This window comes from Labeo rohita, chromosome 7, assembly GCF_022985175.1.
Source record: "Labeo rohita strain BAU-BD-2019 chromosome 7, IGBB_LRoh.1.0, whole genome shotgun sequence".
NCBI lineage: Eukaryota > Metazoa > Chordata > Actinopteri > Cypriniformes > Cyprinidae > Labeo > Labeo rohita.
Window position 1 is genome coordinate 5,130,595 of NC_066875.1, and position 27,594 is coordinate 5,158,188.

The window sequence follows — 27,594 nt, forward strand, 5'->3', positions numbered from 1 at the left end:
TACAATTTCAGGGTATTTTTATTAAGTACATAACATGTAAATGTATTTTTAGTATACTTAGCATGAAATAAATGTATTTTAAATACATTTTTGATTTCATAAATATGCACACAAAACAAATACACTTACAAGGTTAACAGGGACTACATCTTTATTCAAAAACAGCTGTATAAAGGCTTAATATTGAAATGTACATGACAGACTGCCTTCAGCTTCCAGAAATGAATCCTTTTAGTCTTCAATAAGAAGAACCACACGTGTGTCAGGTCCAAAGCACTAATGAACAGGCAACAAAGACTAGATGCATGTGACCTGAGATATAGTTGCTTACGAGTCCTTAAAATCCATCTCAAACTGTAAGAAAATATACAGTATTGGTCCAGAGATGTACCATTAAAAGTCAGAAAAAAAAATAAGGCAGATTTAGTATAATAATTGCTCATGTTATAAAACATAGATTGGAAATGTTTCAAAGAGCAAAACGGTAAGAAGTTAAGAATAACAAATAGTGACTGACATTAACTGCAACAAAATAAAAGGGACGTTTTCAATTATTTTGGTTTAAAAAAAAAAGAAAGATATGTTTTGTTTGAAGGTCTAATAGTTAAACTTCTAACTACCGTAATATCTAGTGTTCATCTTATGGAAATCCCTGGCATGATGTTAAAAAGCACTGGCGTCCCATTTTGAAGTATTGGAAACATACAAGCAAAATGTAAACATGATGCACAAAATGAGACCAATGAAAAATGAGACCAAAAAAAAAAAAAAGAAGCAAGACATAGCGCCTCCATTGCAAGATGATTTTTGTACATGACTTGATTTCAGTTTTGCATGATGTTTTCATCCCTGAAGTCATGAAAAAAAACTGAGGGTGTTTTGTACTGTATATAACCACTCACAAATCAGTCTATTAATTTAATAGACGTTGCACAGATTTTTCACCTGAAAACACTGTTTTCCACTCAATTCCAGACACTCTGAACACGTTTTTTTACTTTGCTGCATTAAGGATTCAAAGAAATGTTTCCCTTTGGTAAATTTAATCTGGTGGACTGAACTAAGAAATTCATTAAGACGATCTCTCAACATAATGGCTCCTCAGATCTGAGATGTGGTGCATTTGAAGGTGTTCAGTCTAAACACCCACTGGCCAGCATCGCTCATGTCAATCACTGAGGAGGAATAAAGCAGAAAGTTCACACTCAACTGCAGAAAGAGAGTTTGGTCGTATATCATAGGCAGCTGTAGAGGTTATATGAGAAGAGGGCTGTGCGCTGTGACACACTTAACTGTGTGTTTGTGTGTGAGTTAAGTAAGTAGCTGCCTGATCTCGCGGTGGACGTAGCACAGGAAGTCCATGTAGGACGCGCCTCCGTGAAGACCCTTATCCTCCACCAGGTGCTGACGGAACAACATGTCAGATCGGTCCTTCTGCTTCACTATCAGCAGCTGAATGAGAACAGAGAAAGATGAGCAGCGAGGCAAGTGATAATAAGTGATGAAACAAAGTTTGGGATCAAAATGCAGTAAAAACAGCAATATTGTGGGTAAAACTATTTTTAGGGTCCAGAATTATGCATTACTATGTATTAGTTAAGCATAAACACGCTAGTAATTAATGATTAACTTTATTTACAATTTATTACAAATCTGAAGGATCCACATTCATGCACCTTACAAGCACTGTGACACACAGACCCATTAACACCATTTAAACCTCTTTACAATGAACAAAAGACAGAGACAGATATAAAAAGCACATGAGAGCGAGGAGATGGTGAGGGTGAACCGTACCTTCATGGATGTGGCCCTCCGCTGTGAAATGCTGGAGATGATTAAATGGATTTTCCTGGAATGAGCATTATCCAGCACAGGTAATGACGTCTGCTGAAAGACAATTATAACGCTAGAGTTATATGCAGCTCTGACGTTATTCACATAATGAGAACTCAGAAAATCAGGTCCTTGATTAAAGCAACACAAGCAGTGAGATCAATTGTGCAGTGCAACTTGCTAGTGTTGCCAGCGTTATTTTTTGTTTTGTTTTAGATAAAACAGTTGCCAGTGTTATCTCAGTAAAGGTTCAAAAATAAGATTATGGAGATATTAAAAGGTCTAAAAAAATGTTTTCTGCATTGCAATATTTTATTTTATTTTATTTCTTCAAGCAGTTCCCAGTGTTATCTCAGTGAAACTTTATGCTGACATGGATGTAAACTGTATTTGGATGGACGTGTTGGAATTTATCTTATTTTTTTTGATGATATACTTTATAAAACACAGTTTGGACCCCAAAAAAATGTAACTAAAAAATTAAACTTAAACCTGTAAATAAATAAAAGTTGGAGGATTTTGAAAAAATTGCTGTCAGTGAAGCTCAAAATGTTTTTAAGATTACATATGCTACACAACATGATCATCAGATTCTGCACAAACTTGTTGATTTCATGCAGCTTGAGTACCAAGACCAATTATGGAAATATATGTTAATTTTTTAGTCCAAATTTTCATTCAAGTTTTAATAGTGACATCATTTGCAGTGAAAAATCAGACAAACAATTCTGACTTAGCAAATCGGAAGTATTTTCATTACTGAATTCTCACTTACATGTTAAAAAAGTTCTAAAATGAAACAGATGTTTTACAAAAAAAAAGTTCACCAATTTCCCAAAAATTGAAGTATAATTAAATGTATTACTTGTAATTTTTTTTTTTAATTATCTGTTAAGTTTACTAGCAATTACTGAGTGAAAATTGTTCATACACTTTTTTTTCCCCAGTTACTGTATAATAAAAATGTAATTACAAAAGCAGTATGTCATACCCCTTCTGAGGACAGGTGGCCGAGAGAGGGCACATTGAAGAGGTTCTGGATGAGGTCGGGTGGACAGGCCTGTCCCAGCCAGAGGAACATCGAGAACCCGTTTTCCAACAGAAACATGCCAGACTCATTGAGCCTCTCCTCAGAGCAGCGCACTGGAGCTGGGATCACCTCGCTGGACACATCCATAGAGTGCTGAGAGAAAGAGCATAAACATTATATAGACACACAAACTCTGGAGCTCAGGGTTTGATGTTAATGATACAAAAAAATACAGATGTTGTGTGAGTGTGTAACTTACCAGTGGGATGAGGCGTGGATAGAGCAGGACCTGCGTCTCCTCCACTCCCATCGAATTAACAAGGAATCTGTGAAAAGCCCGGTCATCTGTAGAGAGCTCAGTGCTGCCCACTAGAGCTGGAGTCTTCAACAGACTGTTCATGTAGACAGGAAACACCTTCATCGCATCGGGCAGGATTAGCTGTGGGGTAAAACGTTCAAGAAGAGACATCGGTTTACACAAATCAGAGTTATATACTTTATGAAAAGTCTGTAAAAATATGGCACAACGTAGAATGGTAATATGAAGGAATTTTCCATAGTGATTTTTCAGTTTTTTTTTTACCCATATACAGAATTACATTTCGTATTGTGTTTTAGGGTTGAAGAAAACATCCATAAACTTAATGGAAACTGGTCATTTTTTGCCTGGACATTTTTCTTATAGTACAATGCAAAGATAACAAATCTATTTAATATAATTAAAATACAAAAGAGACAGGGTGCATAAGAAAAAAAATAATCTGAAGTAAGGGAACAAAATAAAAGGTTTCTGCATAGCAATGTTAGTATTGGAAACTTAAACTAAAACTAACATCTTGTTAATTGTTCATTAAATAAAGATGAAATAAAATATAAACATTAGATGAAAAATCTTTGTTTCTAAAATAAGCGTTGCTTTGGGCAAAATTACTAAAACTAAAATTAAAACTGAACAGAAATAAATTAAAAAAAAAAAAAAAATAAATAAATGAAAAAAAAGCACATAAAATTACTAAATTAGAATGTATTTTTATAAGGGTGTATACTTGATATGAACATGAATGTGAAGTGTGTCACTGACCTGGCTTGCTGCTGAGGGACTGGCACAGTTCTTCCTGTAGCAGGCCAGCATGTGAGCCGTCTGGTTAATCAGGATTTCCCTCACCATCTTCAGTGGCTGGTTTAGCATGGCCCGATATGCTGCAGGATAAAAGCATCCACCACAATCAATGACTGTAAACCATGAGCTTATGATACATTATTAAATGCATTACAAAACCTGCACTGAGTTTCCTCCGTTGCACTATAAAACAAATCTAATAAAACTATCTAATAAAAAACTAGCAAAACCGTGTATTTATTGCCATTTTATGATGAATCACTTGCTGTTTTCCCCAACTGTAAATCGCTTTGGATAAGCGTCTGCTTAAAGAATAAATGTGTACTTGGTCATAAGTAGCACGGGTATATTGGTAGCAATAGCCAACAATATGGGTCAAAATTATCCATTTTTATTTTATGCCAAAAATCATTAGGATAATAAGTAAAGATCATGTTCCATGAAGACATTTTTAAATTTCCTACTGTAAATATATCAAAACTTAATTTTTGATTAATAATATGCATTGCTAAGAACTTCATTTGGACAACTTCAGAGGCGATTTTCTCGATTTTTTGCACCCTCAGATTCTAGATTTTCAAATAGTTGTATCTCGGCCACATATTGTCCTATTCTAACAAACATACAACAATGGAGAGCTTATTAATTCAGCTTTCAGATGATGTAGAAATCTCAATGTTAAAAAAACTACCCTTATGACTGATTTTGTGGTCTAGGATCACAAATGTAAATGCAAAGGTAACTAACAGAAATGCGTTTGAAATATGAAAAAATAAATAAATAATGTGCCTTTGAAGAATTTTTGGTGTAAAAAAAAACTGAAAAACGCTTCCAGAAACCATTCATTTATTTCATATGATTAAAATATGAATGAGACAGGGTGTAAAAGAAAATGTCTAAAAATAAATATAATAAATGTATAAAATTGATTGAAAAATAAATATTGTAATTAACAATTACAGCATTGTAATTGTTAATTAAAACAGATTTAAATAAAGGTTTAATAAAATAAAATATGAATATCAAATAAAAAATAATACTTAAATAGACTTGAACAAAATACAAATTAAAAAATGAAACAAAACAAGTCTTAGTTGAAGCAAAAAAACTGAACTGAAACTGAGAAGAAAAAAAATAAAGCTAACTAAAAAGAAATGAAAATAAGCACATAACTGGAAAAGATTGGAAAAACCCGCACTGAGTATGCTTTGTTTTACAATAAAACCATTATAAAAAAGAAACAAATAATCAGATAGCATCAGATCATACTTTTAGAAAACAAGTGTTTTACAGATTTAAAGCTGTCATGGAACATTTTAAAATTAGCATTATATTACAGCTTGAAGCAAATCTGTTACAAATGCATGACATTTTCATTTACATTCCTATAAGAATTGGTAAGGTGGTCACCTGATTTGGCAAAGAAATTGATGAGGGCGTCTGTCTCACAGCTTTTGTAGAGTTCAGACAGCTGTGAGCTGCAGTTCAAACTGAGATTGTGAATTCGCAGCCTCCTCTGTCCACCGATGGTGGTGTAGAGCAGAGCACACTGGGAAAGCAGAGGCAGAGAAAACAAAAAATGCAATGAGGATTTAAATGCACTTGAGTTGCCAAGAAAAGATTTATGCATCAACATGTTATTGATGATGCCAAATGGTTTTGCCCATCATGAGCGACTTAACATGTGACCTGTTTGTTGCGTTATACATTCCCAAAAACATTGTAATTGTCTCAGAGCTCAGTGTCATAAGTGAGGACTGACCTGCATCACAGCTCCAGACTCCTCGCTGAGTGTGTCGTCATGTTTAAACTCGACCGTCACGGCTTTGTTACAGTCCACTGCTGCCATTTCCACATCTGTAGTGTTGTTCATGTATATGGCACCAAAGAAATCTGTCGCCCTGAAGCCTTGAAGGATGACGCAGATGTTAGGAAAAGCATATGCCATACATACACTGCCATTCAGACGTTTAGGGTCGGTAAGATTTCTTCATGTTTTTCAATGACATTTCTTAGACATTTTGTTTATCAAACAGACATTCATTAAAAACAGACATTTTCAGATCCAATATTTGTTTTTCTTTTGTTTACTAATTTTGATGTTCTTGATTGCAAAAAATAGTGCCAGTTTTGCTTGACCATGTCTAATAAAATATGTGCATTTTGTAACAATTTGACAACCATTTGTAAGATGAAGTCTTGTATTATCCCTTAATCGGCAGAGAAACGACAATCAAGACAATAGGCAATTCGACTATTCTTTTTTTTTAGTTAAAAAAATGCATTAAAAATTATATATTAAAAACTGTTTATATACTGAAATACTGATATATTTTAACATCAAACTAGGTAATATTAGGCCTGTTATATATTACATATTATATATTATGAAAACATTTTTTGTTAACTTTCTTTGATGAACAGAAATTTTAAAAGAACAGCATTCATCTGACATAAAAATGTTTCGTAATAAAGTTTTGAGGGTTTTTTTGCAACATTATAAAGTGTTGAATTTAACAATCAATTTAAAGGCTGTAAAAATGACTTGAACACTGGGGGAACCTTTTTTTTCTTATTTTCAAAAAAATGCAATGAACAGAACAAAATACAATCGTGAAGTAAACTGTAGGTTCAAATCTAGTTTGGATGGAAACATTTTTAACTATTTGCAAATAATATGTTAAAATATGCACACATGCATACATTTATTTGCATGCCTAACATGTTGAAAATGCAAAGCATTTCTTGTTTCATCACATATTACTATATTTCGTCAAGACTTTAGTTTTAAAATATTAAGGGTGACAATTTGGCTATTTCTAATTATTTTGGAAAACGTGTTCCCTTCAATGCCTATGGTGGTTACAGCCCCAATTTAATGCATCTTAGTTAAATAAAGATATTCATTTCCCTACTTAAAAATAAATATACCACAATGTAAAATACATCTATTTCATGCGAAGTATACAACAAATACATTTACATATTATGTACTTAATAAAAATACCCTGCAATTATACTTTTAGTATACAAAACTATTACTCTATTAAACTAATTTTGTACTTAATGCACTTTAATTGTGCAGAAGTAGTGCTGAAGTCCAACTAAAGATATACAGTCCTTAAGTATATCAGTCTTTAAATGCAAAATATTTAAAGTTCATAGAATCACCATCAATAGTGACATTAAAACATATTTTAGCCTTAATATTAAGAAAATGTGCATTGTGCACAAGTAGTACTCCAAATGAAGTTAGTCTCGAGCGATATATCAGTAAATATGCATTTTAAATCTATTACTTTTTTACCAGGGTCTTCCAAAACAAATTCTGACCACAAACTTAAATGGTAGTGTACACAGTATGTTTGTAGTTTGTTATTACCTGTGCCGGTACGGACACGCATGATGGCGTCGAATCCGATGGACTTCTCCACATCTTTCCTGAGGTCACTGATAAACTGCTGACCATTCACCTCCATCTGAAAAGAAAAAATAAAGGTTTGAGGTCTGACCACAAGAGGGCAGTAAAACCAAAGACTCATTCACAGCATCTGTGTTTCAGTATATGCATGTTATCGTGTACCTGGAAGTTGCTGTATTTGTAGATGGAGCCACCGGTATGTGAGGACACGTCACCCATGGTGGCTATATCCACATACTGGTTGGGAAACAAGAAGAGGTCGACACAACAGCCCTGCGCCACGCAGTCTTTAGTCAGCTGCTCATACACACCCCGCTGAGGCTGGAACAGAGTCTGACAACACAGACAGACACACAGTCACCATTCAGTTATTTTGTTGTTTAAAGCCTTAAAGCCATAACAGTATAAACTTGTAAAGCTGCTTTGAAACAATGTGTATTGTGAAAAGCACTTAAAACAAATAAATCTTCATCGGTTTTATGAAGATAATTTTAAGATGTCTTAAGACCTTTTTAAGGAGAATTTAAAAAAAATAAATGGAATGGAACTTGATACTTTCATATGGTCTCTAGATGTAAGTATCTTGTATTAGAAATGCTTGAGGTGAAAAATACAACTTCCGACAGATCTCCATTAATTTAATTCATTTTACATTACTTTTAAGTTTTCAGAAATAAAAGCTTCTGCTACTTCACTGTAACTGCATTGTTCTTCCTCTGTATTTTTGTCTTGTTTTCAGTGTAAATGTCTAACAGTTCTTAAATCAAGATACATTTACTTGAGGAAAAAAATGACAAGGCTTATTTTAATGAGAAAGTGATCAAGATGAAGTCAGTTTGTGGTTAAAATGAACACATATCTGGCTCTGAAAACAACTTCATTCAAAAGGAAAAGTTTTCATACTCCATTGACAAATATTTGTTCTTGTTTTAAACATAAACTCAATTTTGTTTAATTTCACTAAAAACAAGACTTCACATCTGCTATATGCAACTTAAGCAAATGCATACTGATTTATGGGTGTTTAGATATTTGTACTGGAAAAGAAAACGGATCTTTTTTTGCAGTGCAAGCAACATTTAATGCAAAGACTATAACTTTAAGACTTTCGAAAAGACTTAAGACTTTTCCTTTTTATTAGAATTAAGGCCTTTTTAGGACCTTCAGAAACCCTGTTCCTTGCAAAAATATGTAGATGATTGGGAATTGGGAATCTTCAATACATTTGGAAATGTAATTAAACAAAATAAATATTCACCTTCTCCTTTTCTGTACCCACTAATTTTCTGTCATCTCTGTTTTTCAGTTTTCCTGGAGCCTCTGCTGTTGGGATGGAGGAGTGAAAGATGAAGAGTTTGCCACTGCATTCAGCTGCCTGAGGAGAGAAAGAAAAATATTACCTAAAAATATGACCAGACCTTGAAATTGAGATGTTTTTATTCTGAGAGATCTGGTTGTGTTAAGAGTATTTGATTAAAAAGTATTTGATGAAGAGCAATGACTGCAAACTCTAGGCCACGGACTGAATGTGTCATTAAACACTTCTTAAACACTCAAAGACACACGTTATGAAACACCAGCGCTGTCGCCAGTAATGATAAGCGGGAACGTCATCCCAGGCCGGCGAATTCAAACAATGGTCCTAGAAACAACTGCGTGTTTACCAAACAAAGTCTGCTTGCAGTATTAAAGTGCACTTTTGTTAAATGATGTCAAAAAACAACTAAGGTTAAATATGCAAGTGCAATTACAAAGAGACTGTACAGACGGACTGATGTCATTGTTTGGTAAATACTTCAGCCTCTTAGATTTGTTTTTACCTTTAGTGCCTCCACACCAGCTTGGATGACTGGTGCGAATACAGTCTCACTTTCGTTGGTATCAGCAAACATGTCGGGGATCTGATCTAAAAGGCTAAAACAAATAATACACAAAATCACATTAACAACAAGAATAGACAGAAAAATAATTTTGAATATAATGTGAAAATCATTTTATTAATTATCACTTAAATTGTTGTATTAATTAATCCATTACCTATTAATAATATTGTAATTAACAAATTATTAATGTATTAATTCATTATGTATTCTGATAGCTCAAACAATACAACATGTCGTTAACAAGGTCATGTTTCAATTACCAGGGAATGTAACTAATAAGGTACTTTAAATATGTTATACATAAAAAAATAACGTACACTTTGTATAAAAGCATTTGTCAAATGCATGAATGTAATGTTGATGAAGAGGATTTTATTTGACTGATGGAGATTTGTCATTAAAAAAAAAAATAAATAAATAAAAAATGTAAAGGATGTGCACATATGTGTTTTCTTTTCTCTGTCTTTGTTTATTTACTTATTTATTTTTTTTGTGTACAAAACACTGCAATATTATTTAAAGGGATAGTTCTGTCATCATTTACTCACCCTCCTCTTGTTCCAAACCATTTATAGACTGTTATTAAATAAAAGTCAATGGCTACAGGGCTCTACGCTTACTCTTTTTTTTATGAGCACTTATGCTCCAACTTAAAAAATTTAGGAGCACAGTCAAAATGTATGAAGCACTTTCTAATCAATAATAAAAAAAATCTGATCTAAAAATTAGCCTTTCCATTAAGAGGTGACATTTGACTCCTTAAAGTGACTTACAGTGGAATTTGTTTTTTACAGAGGTGGCACAGAAGAACACAAAGTGGCTTTTAGGTTTATTTTAATATGTTTAATGAGGCTCAGAGGTGGCATAAGTGCAGTCAAATTCATAGATTTTTTTTAAAATTTTAAATATAAAATTTTGAATACAGAAATTATAAATGATTTAAATAACTGAAAAGATACTTTAAAAATTAAACTAAAACTGCCAGTAGGTGGCGGCAAGTCATTGATTTAATTACTGAATCATTCATTCATTTGATTCGTTCGAACAGCTGATTCATTCAGGAATAACGCAAGTGAATGCTATTATGAATGGGTGACTGAATCATTGACTCACTAGATTAATTTAAAAACGCTCGTTCATTCATACACGAATCACCACTGTGTTTGAATGGAGATGCGAAGCGGCTCAGGCATTTTTTTAAAAACAAAATATCTCCTTTTGGAGTGGACTTTGAGATTTGTAACTTTGTAGATTTTTTTTAATGCCCAAAGACACCACACCACACACTGACTAAAGTTTTAAAAAGTGAAAAAGCATAATAGCACCCATTTAATGTTTTATGCTATCATTTGATAACCAGAACATTTTAAATACACAACACAGAATTTCTGAGGGTAAAAAAACCTTTCATAAGGCTATTTTAAGAATAAATTTGAATAAATTAAGTATGCATTCAAATAATTAGACATGCTAAAACACAGAATTTGGTAACAATAAAACATATGGTGAGAAAAAATAAAATATTTCATAGGGCCCTAAAACAATAGAAATGAACCTACTTGTTGATGACAGCTCGAGACTCCTGGAAGTTGACGAGGAATCCATCAAGAAGCGGTACAAACATCTCAGCCACATCAGAGACCACCATCATCTGCGGTTGGGCCAGAGCGCTCTTCACATTATAGAAGTGCAGGATCTTATTATAGGTGACAAAACCTACTTTGATGGCCGAAGTCTCTGCTCCCTCCTCTCTTCAAAAAACAAAGAACATAAGGAAATTGATCAGTAACACCAAAACGGTTAAGAAAAAAAAAGTGTGTGACCTCAATAATTATATGAATATATAATAAATATACAGAGAATATGAATATCTTTGCATCTAGCATCTGCAGACCAGTGTTCTGACAGCAAATTTTGATTAAGTCTTAGTCATAGTCTTCTGACTAAAATGGCATTAAGTTTCAGTCATATTTTAGTCATCTACATTGATTTAGTTTTAGTCGACTAAATATCATAAGTCTACAGTAGATTTAGTCGGCTAAAATCTAATGGGTTTAGTTAGTGTAATGCATTTAATAAGCATTTCTCTAAAATCACCAAACTCATTGTATAGGTTTGATAGGTTTTATCATGATTGGCACAGATTTAACTGCTGTGATGCAATGTGCTTTTATATTACAATTAAATAAACCACTTTTCATAAAAAAACACGAACATGGTTTTCTTTTTAATGAAATACCAATGGTTATATAGGTTAAATTTACTTATATAAATAAATTTAGATTATCTTTATTAGGGCTGCTTCAGTCAAGAGCAGTGAGTGATTTTCATGTCTTTTTTTTTTTCCAATGACACAGAAAACAGCAACTAAATTAGGCTGCTATCCCTTTAAAACCAAATGCATGAATGCAAGGTATTGATACACATCCAATATTCTCCCAACCGTTTACGTTCACCAAGTGTGTTTGCGTGAATACTTGTCAAAACTGACAATTGTGTGTATTTCTCCGTTCGTGAGACAGAGCACTTATGTGCTGTGTGAGAGGCGCTGCTTCAGCGTCTGCGCTCATAAAACCGAACCGAATTGAGTTCTCTTTTGCGTTGTCAAATTTACCCATATGTCTGCTCTTCTCTTACACCCAGATATTGACATTTTTGAACGTTTTATAAGACGTGCAGCAAATGTATGCTAGATTATGTCCTGCCAGATAGATCAATAGGCTAAGATACAGTGCAAATGTACACATCTAACCATGCAGCAGATTCGTTCTGAATGAATCTCTTCCCAAATCGTCTCTTCCTAACATTTTCGACAAAAATGTCAATAGATTTTCGTCATTGTTTCTGTCATTCAAAACTATTTTTTTCTTTCATTATTGTCTCGTTTTCGTTGGTAATAAATTGTTCATCAGCGAAAACACTGCTGCAAACAAATGATACTAGATCTTTTCTCAGAACTAACTACTATTCTACAGAACTAACTACTTTTAATCAGCTCATGGCAAGGTGATTTTTAGTGGATATTTGAAGTTGGTTCAAAACAGGTGTACTATAATCCAAGTCAAATGCACATAGCACATTTCTCAAAACAAAACTGCGTTTAACTACTTTTTAAACTTGAATATTTATCTTGTGTAATATGCTTTATAGTCACATTTAGCAGATAAGAGCTGGCTGATAGTATAGTTTGCATTTTGCAACAATACAAACAATTCAAGCAGTCGAGATATGCTATATAGTATATATCGCTTTGCTTGAATATAATCTTTACATTTACGTTTAGACATTTAGCAGATGCTTTTATCCAAAGCGACTTACAAAAAAGGACAATGGAAGCAATCAAAATCAACAAAAGACCAGTAACATGCAAGTGCTATTACAAGTCTCAGTTAGCCTAACATTTTTTTTTTTTTTTTTATTTTATAATAAAAAAGAAAACAGATAGAATAAAAAAAAGAAAAAGCAAGCTAGTGTTAGAGGCCTTCAATTTAATGTGAGGCCTTACATTTAATGTGAAAGTCCGTAAAAGTGATTTTGTGCCTCTTTGGGATGGCACAATAACGTACTGTTCACCTGCAGAATGCAAGCTTCTAGAGGTCTTTATGGATGCAGATAAACTTGGACATACTTATATGCAAAACTTCATATATGGGCAATATTTTTACATTTTATGCCAAAAATTATATTTGCTATAAAGTAAATATCACTTTACATGAAAGTATTTCATCAAATCAACTACAGAAATATTCCATAAACATTTGACAAGTGTGCAAAAACTTTTGTGCAGTATATCAAACTGGGTTTTTTTCTTAAATAAATGCATTGCAAAATAGCAATGCATTAGAAAAAAGCAAAAAAAAAAATAAAAAATAGCATTTAAAAAAAAATGACAGAATGAACTATAACAGTAAGTATATTTTGAATTAGCTTTTATTTTTATGTTTTGTTTTAGTTTAAATTTGCTTCATTTTTTGCAGTTTATGTGTTTTTGTCATTTTTATTAGTATTTTAATTAATTATTATTCATATTATATATAAATTTAAGTAGGCCCATTCATGAATGATAGAACGATAACTATAAAAATATGATTCAAGAATGATAACTATAAAAATAACTGTAACAATAACTATATTAACATCCACAACAACAGACAATAATATTCCATAACTTATCAGCATGCTGCAGTTTTGTTGCCGGACTTTTTAAATTTAAAAAATTATCGTTCTGAAGGTGATTCCAGCAATATCGAATCAATATCCTTTGTGCTGTTATAGATCTAGTTCTGATGTGGACTCTGCTATTCTTTTAAATTTAAATATTTAAATTAAATTAAATATTAAATTATTATCTTTATAGTTATCATCCTTGGTGTGAACAGTGAACATTAAGTGCTTGTATATTACCTTAGAGTGAAAACATTAATCGCAGCTAATTCCCAGAGCTTAAAATGACACTATTTCTCATGTTCAGTATTTCATCATTTTAAAGAAATATGCACATTTCGCCATCTAACATCTACCAGAGCACTGTGTTGTAGCTGACAACAGAGAGCTGCGTTGGCCACTTAATACAAGCATTCCAGATTGACGTCTGTATCTGGGCTTGGTAGCTTTCTATGGCTACATTTATAAGATTGTAAAACATGGTGAGGGTTTGAATCACTCACAGTCCATATATGCCAACTCTCTCATTAAGCTAGAGACAAACTCTCCAATACAAATCCCAAGAGACTCAGGGTGTCCAACGTGGTTTTCATTAACTGTGCACAATCTAGAAAGCGAAGCCAGGAACGGAGGAGAGAAATCAGATATAATACAGGCTTATTTGGAGTGCACTACCGGACTGCTTTCACAGTGAGGTCAGATCCCAAACAAATAAGGACGTACCCTTAGGAACCAGCCAAGGAGAGGTAAGGAGTTTACGAGGGCGAAAAAAGTCTGAAATATACCTCAAGTTCCTCAAAGGTGAATCCAAAGCCCACCTTTCAGCTGGCCGTCACCCAAAGAAACGGTATAATTGAAGCCATGTGTGCCATGAAACATTTAAATACTTGGAAATGTTGCAGCCACGTTGAACCTCCTGACTTCCTTTAAGGCAGACATTTTCAAATGATGAGATATTGGAATTGTTTCTTTCCCTAGTTTTTTTTTTTTTTTTTTTTCGTGCTTGTTCTCCCGTTACCATATTTGGCAGGGGATCGGGGCTCTTTTTCAGCTGGATTCGTTCACATTCCAGCCTGATAGTAGCGGAGATGAACATGTGTTCAACCTGCGAGGTGCCGACAGAATACGGAGGGGTGTCTTCTGCCCAAGGCTTCAACTTTACTCCACAGATCCTCCCAGCCAAACACCTGGAGCTGGGCGTCAGTGGGAGGGAGGGGGGCTGAAAGCAATCCTAAATATATCTTCAGTCAAACCCAGAGCTTTATAGTCTTAGCTGTCCGAACGTTAAAACGCTAACATGATGATATATTCCTTCTGCTAAATTTCAGTCTACTGGTCAGTACAGAGTCAACAGACGTTTGTTTTTGTTTCGTTTTGTTTTTTTTACCTTTTTTATATAATTTATTTATTAAGAATCATATATAAATATAAATGAGATCAAAAAATAGAATTAATTATATAATATGTATAAAAATGTCACAAACTGCGAAAAAAAATGCATTTACAAATTGTGATTGGTATTTAGTATTATTTATACAATAGTGTTTTTATTAATATTTTGAATGAGCTTTTATTATATATCTTAGTCATTTTGTTAAGTGCTCTTGTCTTATGATATTATTATTTTTATTATTATTATTGATGTTTCTTTGTTTGTTTATTTATATATGACATTTTAAGGTTTAACATTTAGGTTGAATTTATTTTTATTCAGTTTGGTTTTCATTTATTTCCAGTTTCCAGTTTGATTTTATTGCTTACTTTTTTAGAATTTTAATTTTGTTGTTGTTGTTTTCTTTTGGTTCATCTGATATTTATATTTAATGTTATTTTAGTTTAATTTCAATAAACAAAATTTTTTAATAGCTTTAGTTTTAGTTAGCGATCAGCCTGGTGGTAAAAAAAACTTAGTAAAGAGACCAATAACAGCAGATGACATTTAAAATATATATTTTCCCTAAACACAGATTTTAACCTGAAATCTTTGTTGAACAGTTTAGGTTTAACATTTTAGTTTAATTTATTTTCAGTTTTAGTTTATTTTTATTTATTTCCAGTGTCATTTTATTGCTTTATTTATTTATTTATTTATTTATTCATTCATTTTTTCAGTTATATTTTTTATTTGTTTTTTTTTGTTTTTTTTTCACCTAATATTTATATTTAATATTATTTTAGATTAATTTCAATGAACTACATTTTTAATAGCTTTAGTTTTAGTTAACGATAAGTCTGGTGGTAAGAAAAACTTCAAAAGTAATGAGACCAATAACAGCAGATGACATTTACAATATATATTTTACCTAAACACAGATTTTAACCTGAAACCTTGATGTTGCATAGTAAAAAAAAAAAAACAAAAAAAAAAAAAAAAAAAAAACAAGTGCAACAAAATTGTCTTGTGCCATTTTCATTATTATTATTATTATTTGTTTTATTTATTTATTTATTTTTTATTTTTTGTTTATATTTTGTAGGTTTAACATTTAGGTTGAATTTATTTTATTTCAGTTTCAGTTTAGTTTTTATTTATTTCCAGTTTCCAGTTTAATTTTATTGCTTCAGTTTTTTGGGTTTTTTTCCAGTTATAATTTTAATTTGTTTTTGATTTGCTTTTTGTTTTTGTTTTTTTCATCTAATATTTATATTTTATATTAATTTTAGCTTAATTTTAATGAACAACATTGTAAATAGCTTTAGTTTTAGTTAAACATAACCTGGTGGTAATATTTTTTACCTGGTGGTAAAAAAAAAAAAGAAAAACTTCAAAAGTAAAGAGACCAATGACAGCAGATGACATCCACAAAATATATTTCCCTAAACAGATTTTAACCTGAAATCAATTTAAAAAAAAAAAAAAAAAAAAAAAAAAAAAACATATCCAGAGTCAAAATGCAAAAGCAACAAAGAAACAATAAAAGTTGTTATGAAGAACAATGGTGATTTATAATATTTCTCCACCTCATTTTCTTTAAATATAGACAGTAAACATTATCGCTCATCTTACTTTGGAAGTCGGTCCAGCAGTGTCTTTAGTTCCTCGCATATTAGTTTGACAAGTCCACTTTTTATGTTGTTGAAGGAGACATCGATCATGAAGATGTAGGCAGGAGGATTAGGAGGCTTATTATTCTTAAAGACAGAAAAGAACATTGCAGAATGAATTATGGTAGTTCATGAACCTCAAAGCATGCTATTTTTATCTTGTTGCAGAGAATACATATAAAGTTTGCAATCATGTAAAAGCACATCATATCCATGAGAAAAGCATATGCATGCTTTTTTTTATTTTTATATAAAGAAATGCCAAGATGAACATATTGCAGTCTCTCAAAACAACACTGTGAGCAGTAGGATCAAGATAAAGACTCCTTGAATTTACTCCCAATAAAGAGTGTGCAGCAGAGACCAGCTTTGATGATTTTATTAAGCACAACAGCAGCTGATCCTCAAATATGACTAAACATCTGTGAGAAATAGGAGCCCAGATAGAAGATTATGGTGTCAGGCTGAGATGAGAAACCCAGGCACAGACTCAGGCCAAAAATGTGTCATGGGTCTCTTTAGTCGAATACTGAATAGAAATCAAGTTAATTTGAGATTACAGTCTGCTTTTCACTCTGATCCATGAGAATGTAATAAAGCTTACATTTTTAAAGAAATAGTTCACCCAAAAATGAAAATTTGTTGCAAATGTACTCACCCTCAGACTATCAAAGATGTAGATGAGTTTGTTTCTTCACCAGATGTGGAGAAATGTAGCATTACATGACTTACTCACCAAAGGATCTTCTGCAATGAATGGGTGCCGTCAGAATGAGAGTCCAAACAGCTAATAAAAACATCACAATAATCCACAAGTAATCCACACCACTCCAGTCCACCAATTAATGTCTTATGAAGCATGAAAAGTTGCGTGTTTGTAAGAAACAAATCCATCAAGAAGTTTTCAACTACAAACCACTGTTTTCAATTAAAATTCCATAATCGATAATAATGCTTTCTCCAGTGAAAAAAAGACCATCCCCTGTTGTCTCACATCAAAATCCACCCACATATTTGTTTAGAACTGTTTTGGCTTGTAAACAGTGCTTGATTTGTGCATATTTCTCTCCCGATTGAGAAGAGATTACTTTTTCACTGAAGAAAGAATATTATGGATAAAGGACTCATGTTTCAGATGCAAGCAACAGTTTGAAGTTATAAACATCTTACTGATGGATTTGTTTCAGACAAACACACAGGTTTTCACTTCTCAAAATGTTAACTGTTGGACTGGAGTGGTGTGGATTACTTGTGGATTATTGTGATGTTTTTATCAGCTGTTTGGACTCTCATTCTGACGGCTTCCATTCACTGCAGAGGATCCATTGGAGAGCAAGTGATATAACGCTACATTTCTCCAAATCTGTTCTGATGAAGAAACAAACTCATCTACATCTTGGATGACCTGAGGGTAAGTAAATTTTCATTTTAGGATGAACTACTCCATTAATATTACATGCTGCAAATGTTTGCTGCTTCAGTAATAGCTGTGTATGAGTCCCTCACTAGTCCACAGTGTGAAAACACACATCTCAAAATGACATTTCCACTTGTGGAAAAATATCAAATATGCAAAAGATGCTGAAAAACCAAAGAACATGCATGACCTGAAGGGTTTTTCATAAAGAGCAATGGGCAGTTTAACTGCTCAGAACAAACAAGGGACTCATGAACAACTATCACAGCACAAAAAAAGTTGTAGATCATCCAGATAATGACAAATGCATGTGCAAACCGGGTCATTTTGGTAAATTTGTCTATTATTTTGTTTTGTGAAAGAGCTTTTTCAGGGCAATTCTAATGCATGTTGCAGACTCTGCAAGGTGTATGCAAACTTTTGGCTTTAGCACAAGTATTAGTATTAAGTATAAAATGTTTTGTTCAAATTGCAAAATGTACATTCTATACATTTTGAAAAATCTTTTAGCTGACCTGCTTGCAGAACAGCATAAAAATGTCACTGAATTGAAACTTGCCTCTGTATAATCAAATAAAAAGTCTTTTTTCTTGTACTCTGAGCATAAATTGTTTTAAACATATCATATGTTTATTATCAAGATTTACTTGTATATGCCTGAACACACTATGCAATGTGGCTGCCAAGAAAGAAACGTTTCTCAGCTGCTTTCTGGGGCAAGTTGACCCCGTTAAACAAAACACAGTCTCTAATAATCGACATACTCTCTATCCATTACATTTCTAAAAGGAAATTTTCTAAGTGAAGGACATTATGTAAATAAATCAAATATAACCTATTAATAATTATCAAACAACTTCTCTGTTACCTTGCAGTAATCCAGTGTGGCAATGAACTCATATGAGCCCAAAGACAGCTCTGGTCTCTCATACATATCCATTCTTCTCCCCATATGGTCCAAATGCTGGAAATACTGCACTGGAACTAGAAAGGTAATGGAAAAACCATTTTTAGAAACACTTTTTTAGCAACGATTGCACAGACAAATAAGCCCTACCATATGTTCACAGGAAACACAGCGTTAATGCTGTGCGTAAGAATTAAGGCCTCAGCAGTCTCAACGGTACAGTACTTACCTTCATTAACGCAGCTGCAAAAGCCACACTGGTAGCGTCGTCCTCCATCTATAAACTGCATGTAAGGACACATGTAGGCCTTACAGCGGTTGCAGCGGATTGGTCCAGCCTCACCGTGATTTACAATGTACAGAGGAGTCTGTAGAGATCAGAGTGAGAATAAAAAATAAGACCTATATACAGCCTTAATCTATTCGCTGTAACATATGCCATGAGGTTTTAATATGCTTATGCTTAAATTGACAGCAGAAAATGTATTGTGTCACAAAAGATGCCATTTTGGAATTTTATTTGAATTAATCTGACAAAATGTATCATGGTTTCCAAAAAATGAAGCACTGTTTTCAACACTAATAATCTGAAACGTTTCTTGAGCAGCAAACCAGCATATTAGAATGATTTTTGAAGGATCATGTGACAGTGAAGACTGGAGTAATGACTTAGTTTTTCTTTAGTTTTTCATCAGGAATATACTACATTTTTAAATACATTAAAATAGAATACAGCTATTTTAAATTGCATTAATATTTCACATTATTTTAAAATATTTTTGTTGTATTTTTGATCAAATAAATGCAGCCTTGCTGAGCACTTTTTTCAAAAACATTTAAAATTACAAACTCCACATTTTTGAACGGTACTAGTGTATACAACTTAATTTAAAATAACTAAAAAAAAAATCAGATGGAAAAATGTCAATTTTTATCTTCATTAACTGAAGGCAAACAAATACTGTACATCATACTGATCTGTAGCTTTGTGGTTACTGTACAGTTCAACCTGTTTACAAAGATATAATATGAAGTAAACTGATATTAAAATGGAGAATGAAATGAGTTTTCATTCAGCTTATAAACTGTTGTTGAACAGATATTTGTTGTTTAATTGTTGCTGTATTATTTTAACAAGGTGCCACTTCAAAATCTGAGCTATCAGAGACTTTGTGTGGTAACAATTTGGATTAGAGAACACATAGTCAGTGTTTGCCTTCAATTAACTCCTAATTTGCTACTTATTGATATTAAGTAAGTAGTTGTGACAGTTATGTTTACATACTGGCTAGAGTTCAGTGATCTAGAATATGGTAATGCATTAATATGTGCTTTATAACAGCCAATATGCTATGCAGGCTAATAAGTAACTAGTTAATAGTGAATAGTGTTCCTAATCTAAAGTGTTACCTGATGAGCTTTTATTAGGATGAAAGGAGGCAAAGGATTATGAATGAATTTATTGACTTTGGCTCATAGATGCTGTAATATGATAGTTCAGAATCAAAACAGCAGTGTACTGGGCCTCAAAATGTGGACTAATTTCCTCCTTTATTTGAGAGTACAATAAACTATTCCCCTGACACGCTCCTTGGAGACTGAACCTAAACTAATAAGCCTCTCATGAGAATACTAACATTTCCTAAAAAGGCCCTGAAGCGTAAGGATGAAGGATAAAGCAATGACAGACTCCAGAGTTAAACAAGTCTTGAAGGCATCAAAATTGCTATTAAACTACTGACACAATAAACTGAGGGGACACCCATGAATTAGGATCTGAACATATTTCAAGGGAATTTCCAAGGATGACTCCATGGACAGCAACAAATAACAGTTCATTCACTTAGCCTCATGTTGTTCCAAACCTGATTTTTTATTTTTTTATGTAACACAAAAGGAGAAGTTTATCAGAATGTTCATGATGCTCTTTTACGTATAACAAAAGTGAATGATGACCAGGGGCTGTCAAGCTCCAAAAAGCACCTTTCTCATCTGCTACAGCTCTCAAATCTCATTAAATCTTGCATGATACTGTATGAACATGTGTATACGAAGATTTCTGGAGGAAACTTTTTGATTTTGAATCTGTTTGTTATGCAAAACTATTGTATGACTTCAGAAGAAGAGAACAAAGTGCACAAATCATAAAATATTGCTATGGTACACTGATTGATTGACTGAAAATCCTTACTATCCTTTTAAGTCTAGAAAACACCTTGTGAATAACATTTGCGCTAAAGTGCACTAAATGTGTACTTCAAATCTTAAAAGTATATTTTTAAAAAACTGTACTTGCATATAATAATATTAATGTGTACTTAAAGAGAGAAGAAAAATGATATTAAAGCATATTTGAGTTTACTAGAAATGCTTGTTAGCACATTCAGCAGTACACTTTAACAATATTTCTAGCACTATAGTAATAATTATGAAATTAAATATAAATATATACTTAAGTCCTACTCGGGTAAGTAAAAAAGCACTTAACTCAACAATTTTTTTATTTTTCATTTAACTGGATTAATTGTTCAACAATACTACAATGAATTCACACTTAAGTATATTCTTTTAAAGTAAATTATTTTTATAATAAGCACTCTTTTTAAAAGTAAAATTAAAAATTCAAATTCATTTAGAAATGAGGCAAGTTTGTCTTTTATACTACCCGGTCTCATGGCAAAAATGTACCTGGGGGCACTTTTTCGTGAGACGCAAAATACGTACACATAAGTACATATCACTGCAGTTTCCAAAAGAAATTAACACTAGAGGCAGTAAAACCTTTTATTTCTTTTCACACAGATTCGATTAATAAAGCTTAATTTTTGCACAATTACTTGACGGATATTGTGTTATGATTTCAGGAAAAACTGGTGCTTTTAATTAAAAAAAAAAATTTTCTACAGCACTATGCTTATCGCACGATCCGGGCCGATTGTTCGATAAACCACATAATTCCAGTCCCTGGTGGGTCAAACGGTGCATCTCTACTTTAAATACTTTCCTAAGACATGGTTTTATACATTGCATCACATGCAAGAAGTACTAAACATTATTTTTAAAAAAGTCACTTATATTATAGCATTATATTATAGCATATAACATTCATTTGTAAACCACACCTTATACATTGCTTCCTAAAAGTTTGTGAACACGTTAGAATTTTCTATATTTCTGCATAAAAATGACCAAAAAGTTAATCAGAAGTTCTGAAAATTAACAAAGAGAACCCAATCAGACAAATGAGATGAAAATATATAGTTTGTCATTTATTTATGGAGAAAAATGGTCCAGTGTTAAATATAAGTGAGTTGCAAAAGTATGTGAATCTCTAGGATTAGCCGTTAATTTTAAAGTGAAATTAGAGTCCATTTGTTCAGATCTGTTATCAGTCAATAGGATGAATACCAGGTGCCAGTGTATGCCCTGTTTTAATTAAAGAACAGGAATCTATCAAAGTCTGATCATGTTTGTGGAAGTGAATCATGGCATGAACAAAACAGATCTCTGAGAACCCCAGAAAAAAAAGTTGTTGTTGGCTGAAAAACTTTACAAAACCATCTCTAAAGAGTCTGGACTCCACAAATCCACAGTCAGACAGATTGTTTACAAACAAAGGAAATTTAAGACCACTATTACCCTCCCTAGGAGTGGTCGACCACCAAAGATCACTCCAAAGCAAGATTTGTAATAGCCTGCAAGGTTGCAACGGACCTCAGGGTAACTTTTAAGCACATAAAGGCCTTTCTCACATTGCTTAATATTAATGTTCATGAGTCCATCATCAGGAGAACACTGAACAACCATGGTATGAATGGCAGAGTTGCAAGGAGAAAGCCACAACTCTTCAAAAAAAAAAAAAAACACTGCTGTCGTTCTGCAGTTTGATTAAGATCAGAAGATCAGGAGAAATGTTTTGTGGATGGATAAGACCAAAATAAAACTTTTGGGGTTTAAATGAGAAGTGTTATGTTTGGAAAAAGAAAAACACCTCATTCCTGCATAAGAACCTTCTTCCATCTGTGAAATACGGTGGTGGTAGTATCATGCTTTGCTGCATCTTGGCCAAAGTGACTTCCCATCATTGATGGAACAATGAATTATGAATTATACCAGCGATTCTAAAGGAAAATGTTAGGACGTATGTCCGAGAACTGAATATTAGAAGAAAGTGGGCAAGACAACGACCACAGACACACAAGTCATTATACCAAAAAATGGTTAAAGAAGAACAAGGTTATTGGTTTGGAATGCCCGAGTCAAAGTCCAGACCTTAATCCAACTGAAATGTTGTGGAAGGACCTGAAGCAGCAGTTCATAGGAGGAAACCCACCAATATCACAGGGTTCAAGTGTTTCTGTACTGAAGAATGAGCTAAAATTCCTACAAGCTGTTGTGCAGGACTGATCAGCGGTTACAAAACACATTACCAGTGGTTATTGCTTCAAAAAGGGGTCACACCAGATACTGAAAGCAAAGATTTACATACTTCGCAAATATTTAACACTGGATCATGTTTCTCATGACAAAGTATATTTTTTGTCTCATTTGTTTTGATTGGGTTCTTTTTGTCAACTTTCAGGACTTGTGAAAATCTGATGATGTTTTGTGTTATATTTATGCAAAGATGTAGACAATTCTAAAGGGTTCACAAACTTTCAAACAGCACTGTAAATGAATAAATGTAAAAAAAAAATCTAGTACATGAACTCAAACCTGAAGGACAGCAAAAAAAAAAAAATCAGAGTGCTGAGAAAATGTCACATACCTCATTTTTGGGCACTGTAGCAAAGGGTTTAATAATGGCTGCCAGAGGCACTTTGCACTGCTTTGCAAGGTCAGCAGTGCAGGGAAAGGAATATGTTGTGCACCGCATGAACCTTGGGCTGGCATTCCCTTCAAATGGCAAAAACAAATTACTATATTAAACAACAGCACCTTCATGCAAATATTAGGAGTGAAGTGTAAAGAAAGTTCCCATGCTCACCTTGATCCTGTACTGTGAAATCTGTGGTGACCAGTGGAGGCACCTGTCCTCTGATGTTTGTGACATACACCTGGCCTCCTCTCTTAGCCTGGTCATCCTCAATCACTTGCGTCTGCAACAGACAAGTCAGTGTACCTTGAAATGTGCACAAATTAAAATACTTTTAGGCAGGCATTTTTGCCTGTTATTACCGTGCTTGGAATGGAGTCCGGGTCCAGCTTCTTCTGAGGAGGGCCTGCCATTTGTGCTGGACCTCCAGGAAAGCCTCCTGGGAAAGCGCCTGACTGTGGCCCTGCCATCTGTGGTCCTGCCATTTGCGCACCATACGGGCCTGCAATCGGGCTCCCTTCAGATCAGAAACAAATAGAATGGTCATTTAATGGTCATTTTCCTCAAAAAATACTAAGCAAAAGTGAGGTGTGTAATTTCTGCACCACAAACGCAAGTGAAAAAAATGAAGACAGATTTTAACGCATCCCACATTTTCATTTAGTCAGATAGTCCCGAACTAAACTCACACAACTGGTTGAACTAATGTTGCTGCCGGGCTCGTTCTGAGGCCCAATCTCATTAAGCACTGGCTACACAGTAAAGTTTAAATAAACTGTTTATTAGTCTCATAAATACGGATTGTTTTTTAAAAGCATTTAGGATTAACACATACACTACCAGTCAAAAGTAGTAATTCAGATTTTTCTCTGTTTTTCAAAGTAGTATCTTATGCTCACCAAGGCTGCATTTACATTAAAAATACAGTAAAAACAGTAGTATTGTCAAATATTATTAACGTTTAAAAGGAATGTTTTCTATTTTAATATATTTTAAAATGTAATTTATTTCTGTGAAGCAAAGCTAAATTTTCAGCATCATTACTCCAGTCTTAAGTGTCACATGATCCTTCAGAAATCATTCTAATATGCTCATTTGCTGCTCAAGAAACATCTATTATTAATGTTGAAAACACGTTTGCTGCTTAATATTTCTGTGGAAACCACAGCACACAACCATTCAAAAGTTTGAGGTAAGTAAGATTCAGTAAAGACGCATTAAATTGATTAAAAGCATTTATAATGTTACAAAAGATTTTCATTTCAAATAAATTTTGTTCTTTTGAAATTTTTTTTTTTCATTAAAAAAATCTTGAATAAATATATAGCACATTTTTCAGTTTTCAACACTTATAATATGAATATATATATATTCTGATAATAAAACAATGACAACTGAATGTTTCTTGACCAGCCATTTAGCATATTAGAATGATTTCTGAATGATCATGTGACAGTGAGGACTGGAGTAATGATGCTGAAAATTCAGCTTTTCATCAAAGGAATAAATTGCATTTTATAAATATATTCAAATAGAAAACAGTTCTTTTAATATTTTATAATATTATTGTTTTTACTGTATTTTTAATTGAATAAATGCAGCCTTGGTGAGCAGAAAAGACAACTTTCAAAAGCTTTTTCAAAATGTTAATTTTTTCAAATGTTTGGAAGTCTAAAAGGTTGCCAAACTTTTTAAAAAATCTAAGTATTCTAACAAAAAACAACTACACCTTTAAAAATAAGCTCTTGAACTATTTCTTAACCATTGGTGCAAAAATTTTTACCTGGTTGCTGTGGATAACCTTGGGGTCCCAGTGGTGGTTGGTGAACACCTGGTCCAGGTGGGCCAGACATTCCCATTGGCGGAGCTGTCATTGAACCCATCGTGGCCATCGGTGGAGGAGATCCAAGTGAGGATGGCTGTGGTCCTGGTGGAGATAGGGGTGGATGTCCCATTGCTGGTGGTGGTGATGTTTGAAACTGTTGTGGTGCTGCTGAGCTGGAAGGAGACTGCGGTCCCTGCATAGGCCTTTGGCCTAAAGAGTATGGTGTACGAGTATAAAATTAGGTATCTGAAAGTCAATTCATGTAAAATCTATATAAAATGGCATCTAACTTACCATATCCTCCAATGTTCATGGCACTCATTTGATTGGTCAGCTGTTGAGTTGGAGGTGGGGCTTGTGCCATACTATGAAAAGCACCTTGAGGAGGCTGTCCATAAGGAGACATTGAAGCAGCTGAAGCAACAGGAGGAGGGAAACTGACGGAAGCAAAAAATATATTATTAAAGTTGCAATTTCAACTATGTTTCATCACACTGAACCAGTATTTACCTGTGGGGATGGGCCCCGTTCTGCTGAATGTTAGCACCATACTGGCTGGATACTGGTGGTGGAGGCATCCCAGAAGGAGAGGAGGCAGGAGGCTTGAGCACACCTGGAAATACAGCAATCATGTGAGAAGATAAAGCTGTGACAAAATTAATTTCAGCGTATAAGCTACAGGGTACGCAGGGACAACTGACACTGTAATGAAAAGCAGTTTTATATTGCATTGACCCTGTTTATTTACCTAAGCTGAGGCACAAGGACAAGATGAAACTTGCCAGTTTTAGAAAAGAACTTAACAAAAGACGATTCACTTTACCTGTCTGAGGGGCGGAATAACCCTGTGGTGGAGATCCATAGCCATAATGCGACTGAGGTGGAGGGTTCCCAAAACCAGTTGAGTATCCCCCCCATTCCAGCCTGGGCCTGGGAGTAAGGAGGGGCGGCAACATAACCTTGTTGACTCATCCTACTGTTATACCTCTTTCATTCCAGTCTGGGAGAAAAAAGGGTGACCTGGAATAGAAGAAAGTGGGTGAATTAGAACCACTTTATGTGTGTACAATGTGACATTTGATGTTTTCATCAAACATTAATCATTTTGCAGATTAAAAAAGAAATACAAATGCACTTTTAATTCTGAAGTCATGAAACAGTTGCTTTAAATCTACCTGTTGCATTCAGCCCAATACTCACCATTGCAAAAAAAATTACACTTTAGAATACTTTGAAAAAGAATACACTTACATGCAAAGTGAATGTCATGTTTTCAGGCACTTAATTGCATTTTAACTGCAATTAAATAAAAATGTATTGCAGTTTAAATGTATATCAAATGTAATTAGCCGAATATTAGAGTGCTTTTTGATGCAGTTAAGTAGGACTGTAGTACATCTTTGTAAGTAACTTCTTAATAATTTATTTTTTCATAGCATGAAAAAAGATTATTAAAACATAATGATTCGACATTTTAATTTGACATTAAGTGCACTTTTTTGAAGTGTAATTAAATGTACAGAAACAGTAAAAGTGTCTCTTTTAATCAGTCTTTAAGCAGTCTTTTATTTAATTTTAAATTATATTAACTTTGAAAAAACACAAGATTTGAGGTATTCTGCAAGTGCATGTTTAGTACAATTAAGTGCAGTTTGTAGTAAAATGATGAGATAATAAAATATTTTCTGCAGTTTAGAGTTTAGCTGATATGATTACCTCAACCCTAAGCACGTGTGATAAGGAACTTTGTCACTACACTGAGATAAGAAGAGTTTATGATAACACAATTGGCTAATAATGCAAACTGGTACAGTTTGACTTTTGTATTCAGCCTTCAATTTAATTAATTTTATAACTTCACCATAAATAAAAAGGTGAAGAACTGGCAATGTATTGAAATAGACATCATAATAAATCTGGTATGTTTTAAAGTTTTTAATTATATATGTCAATAAATCACGTAATGTCAATTTACCAACCTATATGAGTTATCAAACTTTGTTAAATTAAAATGTACTGTTTTAATATTCATAATACAAAGGTCAGATGATGATAAAATGGCCTAACACAACAAAACAGTGCCATTAATTTAAAAACAAACAAACAAATAAACAAACATAAATGTCTTTA

The 27,594-nt window shown here is 33.3% G+C and overlaps 1 protein-coding gene across 1 annotated transcript; it reads right to left on the reverse strand.

Moving 5' to 3' along the window:
• Positions 1–26,481, reverse strand: sec24d (SEC24 homolog D, COPII coat complex component). Its single transcript, XM_051115595.1, is given in 23 exon segments — positions 1–1,452; positions 1,798–1,887; positions 2,828–3,019; positions 3,126–3,305; positions 3,948–4,066; positions 5,397–5,535; positions 5,749–5,894; positions 7,369–7,465; positions 7,570–7,740; positions 8,666–8,782; positions 9,228–9,321; positions 10,850–11,041; positions 16,462–16,586; positions 18,785–18,900; positions 19,053–19,191; positions 23,592–23,719; positions 23,811–23,922; positions 24,002–24,156; positions 25,423–25,674; positions 25,759–25,901; positions 25,975–26,077; positions 26,288–26,378; positions 26,380–26,481. Coding segments are annotated over 23 exon segments (3,099 nt in total). The 5' UTR covers positions 26,437–26,481; the 3' UTR covers positions 1–1,311.
• Positions 26,482–27,594: the final 1,113 nt, after the last annotated feature.